The sequence below is a fragment of the Strongylocentrotus purpuratus genome, unplaced genomic scaffold, assembly GCF_000002235.5.
Source record: "Strongylocentrotus purpuratus isolate Spur 01 unplaced genomic scaffold, Spur_5.0 spur5_scaffold_9, whole genome shotgun sequence".
In the NCBI taxonomy this organism is placed as follows: Eukaryota; Metazoa; Echinodermata; class Echinoidea; order Camarodonta; family Strongylocentrotidae; genus Strongylocentrotus; species Strongylocentrotus purpuratus.
Genome location: NW_022145615.1, coordinates 8,124,891 through 8,138,301, shown reverse-complemented (window position 1 = coordinate 8,138,301; position 13,411 = coordinate 8,124,891). Strand labels below are relative to the sequence as shown.

General features: G+C 36.8%; 1 protein-coding gene across 1 annotated transcript in view; it reads right to left on the bottom strand.

Moving 5' to 3' along the window:
* Positions 1-2,023: 2,023 nt before the first annotated feature.
* Positions 2,024-13,411, bottom strand: part of LOC592667 (maltase-glucoamylase, intestinal) — a 26,822-nt gene continuing 15,434 nt past the window's right edge. The window contains exons 11-23 of the mRNA XM_030976499.1: positions 12,969-13,053; positions 11,741-11,873; positions 11,207-11,340; positions 10,323-10,357; positions 9,662-9,778; positions 9,041-9,189; positions 8,203-8,287; positions 7,552-7,608; positions 6,714-6,850; positions 5,921-6,009; positions 5,019-5,068; positions 4,115-4,279; positions 2,024-3,124 (exon numbers count right to left, since the gene is read on the bottom strand). Coding sequence (XP_030832359.1) covers positions 3,062-3,124; positions 4,115-4,279; positions 5,019-5,068; positions 5,921-6,009; positions 6,714-6,850; positions 7,552-7,608; positions 8,203-8,287; positions 9,041-9,189; positions 9,662-9,778; positions 10,323-10,357; positions 11,207-11,340; positions 11,741-11,873; positions 12,969-13,053 — 1,299 coding nt within the window. The 3' untranslated portion in view covers positions 2,024-3,061. The remainder of the gene's footprint in view (positions 3,125-4,114; positions 4,280-5,018; positions 5,069-5,920; positions 6,010-6,713; positions 6,851-7,551; positions 7,609-8,202; positions 8,288-9,040; positions 9,190-9,661; positions 9,779-10,322; positions 10,358-11,206; positions 11,341-11,740; positions 11,874-12,968; positions 13,054-13,411) is intronic.

The window sequence follows — 13,411 nt, the reverse complement described above, 5'->3', positions numbered from 1 at the left end:
CTTGATGAGCGTCTGAATAATGTGATCATCGGATGCATCAAGGTAGGGATTGCACTATGATCACTGTCGGGGGGCGTCGTTTTAGAAAGAGGAGGTGTGAAACAACCCCTTTCATAACTGTTTCATCAGAACCAATTGTTGGCTCTTGTTATTATATTTATTAATTTATTCTCTATACGCATCAAACATTTAAAACTGTTTGGCCAATTCTTAAATCTGAGAATGTTTTCTTTAATCGTAGGGAAGTGGGTAAGGCCACCGAAAACCCCCTTCCCTTTCAAAATATTCGAGTGATGCCCCTAATCAGTCTGATGATAACAGCCTTACTATACGGCCTTTGATCTCTCTACATGACTATCGGCACAGGGCACATTCGACGAGCAAAAATTATTAACTACTAGTAATCGCCTTATCAAATCATAATGATAAGATTGTTGGTCTCTGACCTGCAATACAAGGCGGGGCGGGGGAAAATTTCGGGCGGGTGTTTACATTATTACTGAATGACGTAAAATAATGTTAATAAAACTGTTGAGGGAAAAATACAAAAAACAAAACAGCATGCCTGTCGTGACAAATTTGAAATTTTATGTTGCCTTTTGTAGTTAGTGACATGTTAATTTAATTACTCATTATTCCTAAGTATCATTTAAGGTGTTCACACTTGTACAAGCTTTGCTTTTGAGTGGACCCCTCTGTTACCAATGTGTATTTCTACATTTGTTGTAAATGTTTATAATTGATTTGTAATTTTTTGTTGGAAACATAAATAAATTGAAATTGAAATAGAGATTGTTGGGAAGCTTTAAAGATTTCTTTGTCAAACAGTTCGAGACAGGGACGTCAGTTGATGCCAATATATAATTCGTGATACCTCTACCCCCCCCCCCCCCAAAAAAAACACACACACACACACACAACATAGCACAGCACAATTTGGAATAGATCCCCCCCCCCCCCAAACTGCTGCTTCACTTTATAAACAGATTATCCCCATCATACTCATCCGAAATTTGAATGTAAGAGATTTCTTCTTGACCGATTCCCACCTTACTCTTGATCGAGGGTACATTCAGATAGTCTAATGAGTTTAATGGAAGTACAGGATGTTTTACTCCAGTGGATTCTCTTCAAATTTGTACCTCTTCCCATTCTCCCGTTTTTTAAATTAACCATGATAGACGAATGAATATGAAATAACAATCGTTATAGAAAAGACAATACGTTCATATCGGGCAATTAGACAAATAATACGATAACCCAATCTCTATCGGAAAAAGGTCGAAGTTTAGTCTGTTTCGACCATGCGTAACACTCGTGTCAATTGCTGATCAATAATTAAGTGAATATTTTTAGTATCATAGAAAATATGGATTTGTTGTTTGTACAAATCGGCCTAAATAGGTTGTTTCATCTTTAATGGATTATGTCAAATTTAAACACATGGTGGTTTTTTGAAGAAAAGAAAAAGAAAACAAAATGAAAAATCGGAGGATCATATCTTTATTGGGGTGGGAATTCTCTTCCCATTTAATGTTATTACTTTGAGTTAAAAGTGTGCTCATTGTACAGTTAATGTTTTAATTTTTTTCCTTCTCGTTCTTGTTGTTGCTGCTGACGCTCATAGTTCTAACCAAGTAATGTGATAAACAAATCGATTCATCCATGGGAACCTTCATGCACTCCACAAACGAAGATTGTAAAAATAATTTGAAAAAACATGTAGTTTAATATATTCTTGGACAATCGAAGTTATAGATAATACATCTGAATTTTAAAAAAAATCGTGTAGGCCTACCCTTATTGAATACAAACAAAATAAGGAAAAAGAAAATGTGCACAATTATATAATATATTTAACTTGGCTGCAATTCAATTCTCTCCTTTAAGTGTATCATAATTTCTGTGGCCATTACGTTTTTAGGACCCAAGTTCCCATATTTATCATTCTAGCTAATAACCTACAATGAGTACAACTTAATCGTCACATTATCCATGAATACAAAAATAAGAACGCAGAAAATACTTTGTAATAGTAATTCATTATAATATATTTCATGATGCTTGAATGCCTCAACTGAATACACATTACATACGATCAAACAGCATTATGCCTTGGTGCCAGCTTTACTTGATTTTAGGATAGCGCTTGATACTAACACTTCCTATAGACATAATTTAATGATGTGAAGAAAATTGATATCCACATGCCTCGTCTGTAATAAAATATTCATACACAAAAGTTGCAACTTGAATCTTGTATCACAAACTTAAAATAAACCATACAGTTATGTACATATAAAGCGCAAAGTCCATAACTAATTTATCACCGTGGTAACCCGGCATCGCTTCGCCTGCTGAATAAACCTCACAACTCCTAAGTGGTTTCTTTTTCTTTTTCTTTCTCTGAACTACTTTAGAAAATGTCAGTAATGATTATTTGTAGCCATGTTGATTTGAAATTCAACAAATAGCATTGTAAATAATAGCTAGAAGTTCCATAATGATAACATTTTGGGACCTCAGAGAAAAATACAATACATTTCACGTTGTCAGGCCAAACCTGATCAAATGTTTTCTTCAGCAACAGTGACTCCGGGTACGACGTCGTCAAATATATAGAGCGTTAGGGTTAGGCTTGCATGTCGGTCTTAAATGATAGTTTTAGGATCGGAGTTGGGTTGGGTCAAGAGTTTGGTCTGGGGTTCAATTCAATTTAATTCAATTCAAATGAACATTTATTTTCTTCCATTCAATTTGACAACATATTTGACATCTGTTCAAACAATACAATTTAAAAGTACGAACATAAATATCATTAAAGAACTTGTATTACAAGTAAGAAAGCGAAACCCGATACGCAGAGTTAAAGATATAATGTAGTTGGGGTTGCAGAGAGACAGCTGGGCATGCACCTTAAAACCTACCACTGAATTTACTTTGCTTTGTCTACACTCACAATAATTTTAAAACTAGATCATTGGAATAATAAGAGGTATTTATTTAGCGACTCCTGATATAAATATATGTAAGCATTGAATTCGTATCAACCATTCTTGATCTAAAGGATGGTAAGGGTGAACCCAAGATCCATGGCGTGGTTTAATCCGGTTACGTTGAGAGCCTGCAAGGGGTGGGTTAAAGAGGGAGACAAGTTCTTGGTTAGAATTAGATTTTCATAAATAGCTAGATATATCAATCATTTGGACGTCTTCGTTTTTGAAATATTTAGCAAGGGCTACTACATCAAATATCAAATGAGAATGCATGGACAGCAATAAATAGGCATTACGAATGCATGAGTAACGAGAATTACAGTAATAGAACGACAAAGAGCATTTAAATGTTCAGTTAATAAAGAATAGTGAATTGGTTAGATCACTATATAAAAATATATTGCGTTATCTATCTATCGCCCTCTCTCTCTCTCTCTTTCTTCCTCTGTTTCTCTCCCTCCTACCCTCCTTCCCCCCTCCTTCTCTCTCTCTCTCTCTCTCTCTCTTTTTTTCTTTCTCTGTTTCTCTCTCTCCTACCCTCCTTCCCCCTCTCTCTCTCTCTCTCTCTTTCTTTCTCTGTTTCTTTCTTTCTTTGTTTCTCCTACCCTCCTTTCCCCCTATCTCTCTCTCTCTCTCTCTCTTTCTATTTTTCTTGCTCTCTACGTCTTTCTTCCTCTCTCTTTTCTTTCTCTTTCCAACATCTGGCAGTAAACAACGCTTACATATCACAAGCTTCTATAGCGTCACGGGATCCCAGGTATTCTTCCAACTATCAAAACGCCGTTTTATTTGCTTCTATGTGTTTGTTTCATTTGTTTTGTTGTGCTTGTTTGTATTGTTTGATATGTTTTCCCTATAAGTTGCAAGGACAACGGCGCCTATAAACGTCATATTATCAACTTTCGAAATAGGACATGCATGTTTACTATCATTACGTTCATCATTATTATTAGTATTATTGTATTTATTATTTATTTAATTAATATTTTTCATCTTAATCATTATTATTGTTATCATCATTTTCTGTAATACTTCTATAAATCTTGATTGCCTAGTACAATAATAGATGTGTTATCCTTTACTTTGAAAATAGAATGCTCAAAAAAAGGAAATCTTACCATATTGACCTGATCAAACGTAAAGGTAGCTTCCGTGACTGCATTATAGTCGGTGAGTACAACACGAGAGGGCGCTTCATCCATGCCATAGATCATTACGTGGTCCATCACAAGATTGTCCATTAAGTTAGAATAAGAATGAGCGATCTCTGCCGTCAACATATTCTGAAATTGACCATTTTAAAATGTCTTGAATATAATACACATTTATATCTTTATTCCATTTACCTGTTACGAACCATTGCATTTTTATAAAGTCAAGATACAGATTATTTACATCTAATTTAGTTGTTGTTAGGTTAGACAGGCATTATGGATTGTCTCTCCTAGCAACGAGTAATGCAATTAATGGTGACAGGTGAATGGAAGGTAAATGGACGAGTTTGTAATGAGGCACTTAAAACACAGGCGATTACACTCATAGGTAAAAGGGGGCGAAAGGTGAGAACCACCAACTCTAGAGTTCAAAGTAAAGAGAATTAATTATAAAGCATTACTTGAGCCCCCTCCCTCTTTTCAGTTTAATCTCCAGATAATAACCAAATTCATGTAGCAAATACAAAAGTCGAGTTCTGAGAACTAGAAAAATAGTTGGTCCTAAGAATAGGACATCCCTCTCCGTCAGACATAGCAAAATTACCCGTCGTTGTACCTTTTATCCGTGTATATGTGGACATTGTGGACAGGGCGATAGTAAAAGTAAAATTGAACAGGATTTTGAAACAATCACATATGTGCCAAAACCAAATCACGAAACAGTTTCATGTCCAAATTCGTCAATGAATACCAAAATACCAAGATATGAAGATGTGTTATCGATGTTTACTCTTCAAGCTATGCAATATCCCTTTTTAATTTGTCTCTTTTCCCCAACGGAATTAATAAATGATTTTTAGAAACTCACATTTGTAAATGTATAGTGGAACATGTAATACTGCTCGTTCATGATGGTCCCTGCATGTCAAACAAAAAAAGAAAGAAAAGAAAGGAAAAGGGAAAGAAGAGTTTTAAATTGATTCAATGACATTACTGTAACGAAATGTTTTCCAAAATGAAGATGAAAAATACATGTTTCAAAGGTAATAATAGTACAATTTTACTTTCAAAGCGCATATTGAGGGAGCCAGGCGCCTTTGAATGCTTTTGCAGATAAATGGCGCTATACAAATGCTGTTCATCATCATCATCATCATATAACTGGAATGCAGATAAATATAACAGAAAAAAAAATAAACTGGTTGTGGTACACATTAAAGTTTATGCACTGATTTCCTTAACAAATAAGGAATTTATTAAGAATCCTTAGGACATCTTGTGTTAATTCTACATAATTTGTCTATGCTGCAAATAATATTGATTTCTTTTAACATCAGAATCATAATTCTGACACCATTAAACCATGGACCTACTACAATCCATGATCAAACTAAGTGCTCCAATCAATATGAAATTAACAGTTAATTTTTAAATATGTAGGTCTTGGGTGCCATCTGTCAATTGGATGTCAGCGAAATTGCACTTAAACATACTATTAAAAGGGAATTTCACTTGCACCCTTAGCAGATAATGCAACATTGTCTGCTAGCAGCAAAATGACAAAAAACTGTGGCCAACTCGCTGCAGCTGGGTCCTTTTTAATCTCATGATTATGTTTAATGAATAACGCATGATAAAAAACGCACAATGCGTAAAACAGAATGAGTAGTGCATTATGGATAATATGTATACCGAATAATATATAAATGCACAATGCATAATGCATAATACGTTATTAAGGTTCAACTCTGAGCTGTTACAAACACTTACCGATTGTTTCACCATCGTCCCAGAAGAGATCACCACCAGCCTCCATCTCGTTATCCAAGGCGACGATCAAACCAAACTCGTTCCTTCGACTGTATTAACAAGTGAGAATACATTTGCATAACATTTGAATATAGTGCGGAAAATACTATGCTCTTGAAATCACGTCAATTTCAAACAGTTTGATAGTGCTACAGATTAATCGGACGAATAAGTTATAAAGCAATGATCTGGTGGTAGTTGCTTCGTGGGACGTGGATAATATCCGAATTCTAGACTTCAAACCTTAAAACCCTAATCGTATCCCTAAACCTAACCCTTCACAAAATGGAAAGCCTAACCCTAAGCCTGGAGGGATTGTCACCGAAGTTATCGAACCGCAAGGGCAACCCCTTGTACAGTAATCGCATATCACAAACCAATTGTTATTGAGATGAGCTACCGAAGCCCTTTATCACCTTCAGAAATAACTCTCCATATTCCATGATGATATTTATACAAAAACTTCTGTTTTACAAAATATGGAAGATTCTCTTGTTCGAAAACGGCAATGGGTTTGTAGGTGCATCGCCCTATTGGGCACTTGCATACAGCCAGAAAAAAAATGTTATTGAATACACTATCGTCAAAACGTTGAAGCCTTCTTATATTAGAACAAATTTATTTTACTTTTATGGCACCTAATATTGTCTCAGCGGGTGGAAATAAATGGAAGCAAAGCGTCCTCATTTGGAAGTGCTTGGACAATAGCGACATAATGCTATTTTCGACGAAACCATGCAACCTACACAAATACCTGAACATGGTCGAGTTGTCCGGATTCTGGGTCGGAATGATGTGGCCGCCTCTTACGTGAAGGTTGATGTAGTCCATTGGAGCGTCTAGCATGACACCGCCACCAACGGCCAGCATGTCCGATGACAATTCCATGCCCTATTATTAATTAAATCAAAGTGATTAAGTGTTAATGGCAACGATCTTTCTTCAAACTGCAATGTGTTTAAATGAATGAGGTAGAATCGGCAGTGTTAACAGGAGTTATCATCGTTTGTTTCGGTATTTTCACGAAACTACCTTCCTTCGGCAGAATAATACCCTACAGTTGCCAATCTCCATCCTGGTGTTAAATGAGTACCCGTCAAGTTGAGAAAGCCATTGTTGATTGTGAGCATCATTCTGTAGAATGGCACCTGGTTGAAATAATCCCGGATGAGTGGAGATTGTGCATACATTGTGTGCGGGCTAGCATGAATCCGATGACCGGGGTAGTACTAATTATGTAAAGCGCTTATTGAGATCATATTCGCTTTTTTAAGAGTTGAATAATTTAAGAATGTTATTTTTATAATTTTTGGTAATATCTGTATCAAAAATCAATTTCCTTGTCCTCCCTTTTATTCTTATTCTTCAACTGCTTGCCCCCAAAATACTGATATTTGTTTTTAAAAAAATTGATTACCTTCAGCTGCATGCGATACAAACTTTCAGTTTAGATAACTTTGTAATTTCACCTTTCAAATCAATATAATTTTTAGAAGATATAAATTATTTGTGGTTAATAATGATTGTTCTTTTTCAGGTCCTATTTGTGTGTTGACTAAATTTCACTGATGGTTGCATATCATTATACTCACAGTATAGTAATCGTACCAGCGAGCAACGGGAAAGTATGCCTTCACACTTGTTGTTTCCTACATAAAAAGAAAATATAAGAAATTAAATAAACGTGTTAAGTACATATTGAATGCATGTAGGTAGAAGAGGGTTACATTGTCAACATGAGGTTTTGTGATGCTTGCAGTATACTAAGATATAACTCTCTAACGAATATCAGAAACGAAGGAAAGAGATTTAATGGGAAGAATTAGAGCAAAGAGAGAGAAAGACAAAGAGACAGAAGACACTGCTTTTTAACACAATATTCAAAAGTCGGGAAAACTCTTGTAATATATTTCGGTACTTTAGGGGCATAGTATGATTCCAGCCATTTAGGGGGGTACCGGTGACCTGGAAATTGGTCTATAAATGATGTGTGGGAGAGTAGGGCCATGTAGGTGTCGGAGGTTATTGGTGTCGGGAGGGGTAGGTGTGTGTCATCCTCCTTTCACGCTGCCTGCTCGATCTCTATCCCTCCCCCTCTCTCTCTCCCTCTCTCACTCAGTCTCTCTCTCGCTCTCTCTCTCTCTCTCTCTCTCTCTCATTTTCTTCTACTCGGTGGGGGTACGTGACCCCATGTTCACTGTAGCTACGCCGCTGACAAAAGAAAGCCTTTCTGATTGACTTACTGGTTCTAAGACGGGCGAAATGAGAAGGGCAGGACCCCACAAGAACTGCCTGTCAATATCCCATGTGTTGCTATCAGAAGTAAACCTGAAGAAGAAACCAAAGCATGTAATATAGTCAGGGACGCAACTAGAACATTTCAGTATGAAGGGGCATGGGCAATATATGATCATTGGCTAGAGCAAACTGAATGAACAGTTTTGCTGACAGAACGCATAATTTTAATTCCAGAGGAAATGGGAAGAAAACAAATCCTAAATTGTAGATGAATGTCTTGCCAAAGGGAATTAGTGCCGCGAAAGGGATTCGTAACCTGTGCCATGAGCTCCACAGTCCTCTAGTTTATTCGCTGGACCACGACACCGGCATGACACTTCCTCCGTATACAAAAGGCATGAAAGATGTAGGTTCGTCTACTTGGTCTAGCTGTTCTGTCCCTGCTACGGAAAGCTCTTAATCTAAGCCTACAAACTGACTCCAGTCGGGTCCAGGTTCGAATCTGAGTCACGTCTTTTCGGATGGTGACGTTCAAGGTCGGTCACAGACGTAATTAAACATACCCAATTGATCCACGTCTATGAATTTCCAATCATCATGATCCTACACACGCTTAAAAACTGGACCACCTAATTCTGAGCAGACGGTTTGAACATGGACTTACTAGACAGTCCATGGTTTGAAGGTCCATTTTGTTCCGTTCAGTCAACACATTCTTTAGCAATTTATTGATGGCACGATTGATCAACCGCGAAAACCAAAGGCACGGTCGTGCTTAGCTTAGTTTTTCTGGGCCCACAAGGGTAAAAGGAATTAATGAATATAAACGGAGAAAGTACTCACTCGTGCATCATAGGTCTGACTACCGTTGAGCCCTTAGTATGGGCGTGGTAGAAGAGTGTGTAGAGGTACGGGAGGAGACGGTATCTGATGTGAAGCACGTCGCGAACCTCAATGGCGAAATCCTCTCCGAAATGAGCAGGATGTTGTGGCTGTAATAATTGTGAAAAAACGAATATTGGTGAACAATAAGGGTTTACCTATCACATGTTTGGACTCCCTACACATCAAATGCAGATCTAGCAGGGGCTTAGGGGCTTTAGCCCTCCCCATCCATTAAAAAGGAAATCAGGAGGAACATGTAGAAATAAGTGAAGCCTCGGTCCCAAATGCCATTACGAACAGCTACGAACGTCGTACGAACGATTTTCAGATAACGGAAATTCGGGAAGACAATGGAAAAACAGGGAGATTCGTACGAACGTATCGTACGAACCTTTTTGACCGCAGCTTTTAAGCCTCGTTCACAAATGCCCTTACGAACTGCTACGAACGCGTACAAACGATTTACAGACAATGGAAATTCGGGAAGACAATGGAAACGCAGGGAGATTCGTGCGAAATTATCCTTCGTACGAACCTTTGTGACCGTAGCATAAGGAGAGACCTAAAATCCAGACTTACCATGTTGCCTAGACCATTATGATTCCTAGAGTAGGGATAGAAGGCTCCAACCTGATGCCATCGACGACAAAGATCCTCGTTAGTGTCGTCGAAGAAACCGCAGATATCAGCACCAATCTGTCTCATGGACAAAGATTTGGGTTAAAAAATACACATTGAATGATAATGTACTAAAAATGTATAATTAATAATGTTACAATATGTAATGAATCTACCTCAAATGCATTCTTACCATCATTATTTGCTAATGCTAAACATTTTGCAGCTGAATTAAAATATAAAAAAACAGAATATAAAAACATTAAATTTTGAAATAAATAGAAACGTGTACTGTTCAAAGCTAATAACACACAGTATAAACGAAAGGCAAACATATACTATTATCTTTCCCACAGAGTTTTGATTTGGCCCAAATCGTTTGAGTTTATTTCAGTTTGTTATTTAAGGAATCATATTTTTTTTAAAGTCTGCATTAGGCACGTTACATTATCAATAGCGTAATGCAAGTTTTAAAAATATATCATAAATAAGTATAGTCATCCCAATGAGCATGATGAGTTTCACGTTGGTATATGTTTAGCCAGAAATCATTTTTATCTTCTCAGTTCATTATTAACACTTTTTTAATATAGAAAATGTTGATACAAGTTTGTTTACTTACATATGGAATACCAAACAAGTTGAACTCCAGCATACCTGGAATAAAGATAGGAGTAAGAGGGAGGAGGAAAAATACTCTGAAACTCAAATGTTACCACGTTTATAGTTTGTTTAATTAAGTTATGAAGTACAACCGCCCTTGAATAGTTTAATTCTTCGGATTTTATGTATGCATGGATTTCTATTTGCATTGTAGACGACAGAAAGACACCGTTTAAACTAAAACACGAATCTTGGATAAACGGAACACAATCATTTTATAGTTTGCAGAGAATTCTCCTCCGCTTCATAGAATGTGACGAGATAATCACGAAAGGAGTTTTTATCAAATATACTTCGCATTCCGAATACACTGGATCTTAACAGAGTGCTGATAACGTTCTTTAATTCATGTCAAAGATCAAGTCATCGTCTTTCATATGATACCAAATCTGTTGATAGTGGTATTCCCATTCATGAATGAATTTAACAGATTTTAAGTGATCGGTGTCAAACATAGTTTGTGATTTGATGTGATGCAATTGGTAGTTTCGTTTATATAGTAAAATGCGAAGAAACAAAATAAAACTGTTTACCGATGATGGAAGCTTCGTCTCCTAGAACCAGTGGCCGTTATATTTGTTAATTTGTCATAATTATTGTTTTGTGTTTGTTTGTTTCGTTTATTGTTTGTTAGATGGTTCGTCTATTTGTTTGTCTTTCCGTCTGTGTATTTACCTATAATGGAGTAATAAAGATGAGGCCAGATCGAAGCATTGTCTCCTAACCAATGACCCTTATAATTGATAATTTGTTATGACTGTTGTTTTATGTTTGTTTGTTTCGTTTATTGTTTGTTTGGCTGTTCGTCTATCTGTCTGTCTGTCTGTCTGTTTATGTATTTACCAATGATGGAGTAATAGAGATGAGGCCAGATCGAAGCATTGTCTCCTAACCAATGACCGGTATGTTTGCCGCTGCTAGGAAAGGTTGATCGTGAGATGACAAGACTCCTCTGTTCCGTAGCCTCTTGTGCCGCTCTGGTGATAAATCGGAGGGAAAAAGGGGGTGAAGAAATTGAATTTTCTTGAGAAATATGTACACTAGTATTCAATAGGCTTTCAATCTCCAATCCATTGGCCATAATCGTGATGATATCAAGATTAATAGGGCTGCACGTCTTTGGAGAATATTCTATTCAACTTGAAATTCCATGAAAATAGACTTTAATTAAACAGTTGAAATGACCTTATGCTTAATATTTTTCCCATTATGTATATGATTCTATACCTAGATTAGATTAATGGTCCTACAGTGAGACAATAAATGCATTAAAACCAATAAATGTGGTTGTCATTGACATAGCGCCTTGGAGGGTGGCGTAGCCCTTAGGGTTAAGCGCCCCCACTCCCAAGCTTCACAAAAATGTTGTAAACTTACTGTAGCGTCGGCTCCGTCTGACTCCATCCGTAGAGGCTGTGCATGTTGTAATGGGTGTCCTTCATGCCGTATGTCACGTGCTGTACGGAATTCATGCAGATTGTTTTGTCGTATATCGTTGGTCCCCAGATTTCTAGATTAGCATGAATGAAATAATAATAATAATAATAATGTTTAATTTTTATATAGCGCTTAATACAAATGTCTCTAAGCGCTTTACAAATATATACTATTACCCCGGTCATTGGATTCAGTGCACAATCTCCACTCCCTGGGGAGCATTCCAGCCGGGCGTTACTTGACGCTCACAAGCTGTTTGACCAACAATGACGGTCGCATCCTACCGGGTACCCATTTAACACCTGGGTGGAAACACATCATGACAAATATCTGTATATCACCCCCTCTAGGAATCTACAATCAGCGTATCTGATTTAATCAATCGCAATATACTGTATAGTTTAGTTTTTGTATAGAGAGTAATTTTGGCCCGGGAGTTTGGGTCAAACTGAATTTTAGTTACCAAAATCGGCACCATTACATTACAAACTTATAGTTATAACTGCACCATGCTCGACAAGTATACACAAATTACAAGCGACTTCGTAATAAACCTGTTAACAATCAAAAGAGTCTTTAAACCACGGGAATTCTCTAAAAAGTAATTGGTTTCCACCATCTTTTTAATGATACAACTGTGCATGTTATTTTTTGGTAAACTAATGAGTAAATAGAGAGATCATCAACAACTATTTAAAAAAAAACTGTTTGCAGGGTGGAAGCATTTTGTTGTCTTTCAACGGCTGGTTCAGAACTATCGAATATTTGTAGGGTCACACCTTTTTTGAAATTGTTATATTTATGTACTGTATATTTCAGCCGTCTCTGAACCGAATTTGATCAAACAAAAAAGAATTTGTCATTTAAACTGTAAGCTCTTTAAATTTGACATTCAGTTTTGCATTATCTCACAGACTTATTTATTCTATGTAGCGCCCTCTATACCAAAACTCAACCATCCCTTTAACTTACAATTGCTTTTGTGTTACATAAAGTGGTATGCATGGTAATAAAGATAGGACTAATCATTGTAGCACGATTGGGAATACAACAGATTTCCACGATTGATTGTAAATCGATTTTTGTTTTTGGTTAAAAGGCACAGATTTAGTCCCCGTCTTTATCAGCTATTTTCATCAACCTTACCATTTTCATAGATCTTACTTACGAGGCATGAAAGGTGGATTGTCGTAGGTGTTCTCTGTGCATCCGTCAACCGAACCATGTACAAAGCTTGCTGGTTCGTTCATATCCTGAAATGCAAGATGAGAGAGAAAATATACATAGATGATTTGATGTGGAGTTTTATTTAAATGGTTATTTAAGACGGAATGTAGATTTTGGATTTGATCTAGACGGTGAAGTTGTTTATAATATTATGTTTAGATTAGATTATTGTTAAATGTTGAAACGGTGTTATACGTGTTGGAAATTTACGTCCGTTTTCTTAATAGGCTTCCAAACTGAATGGAATAGGATGACAAACCTTGCAAATTTAATTGTTATATTTAAAGGAACTCAACATAGTCTTTAAGATTGGAAGAAAGAAGGAGGCGCGATGCCTCAGCGGTAGAGCAGTGGTCCCGTCACCGGGAGGTCCCGGGTTCGAGA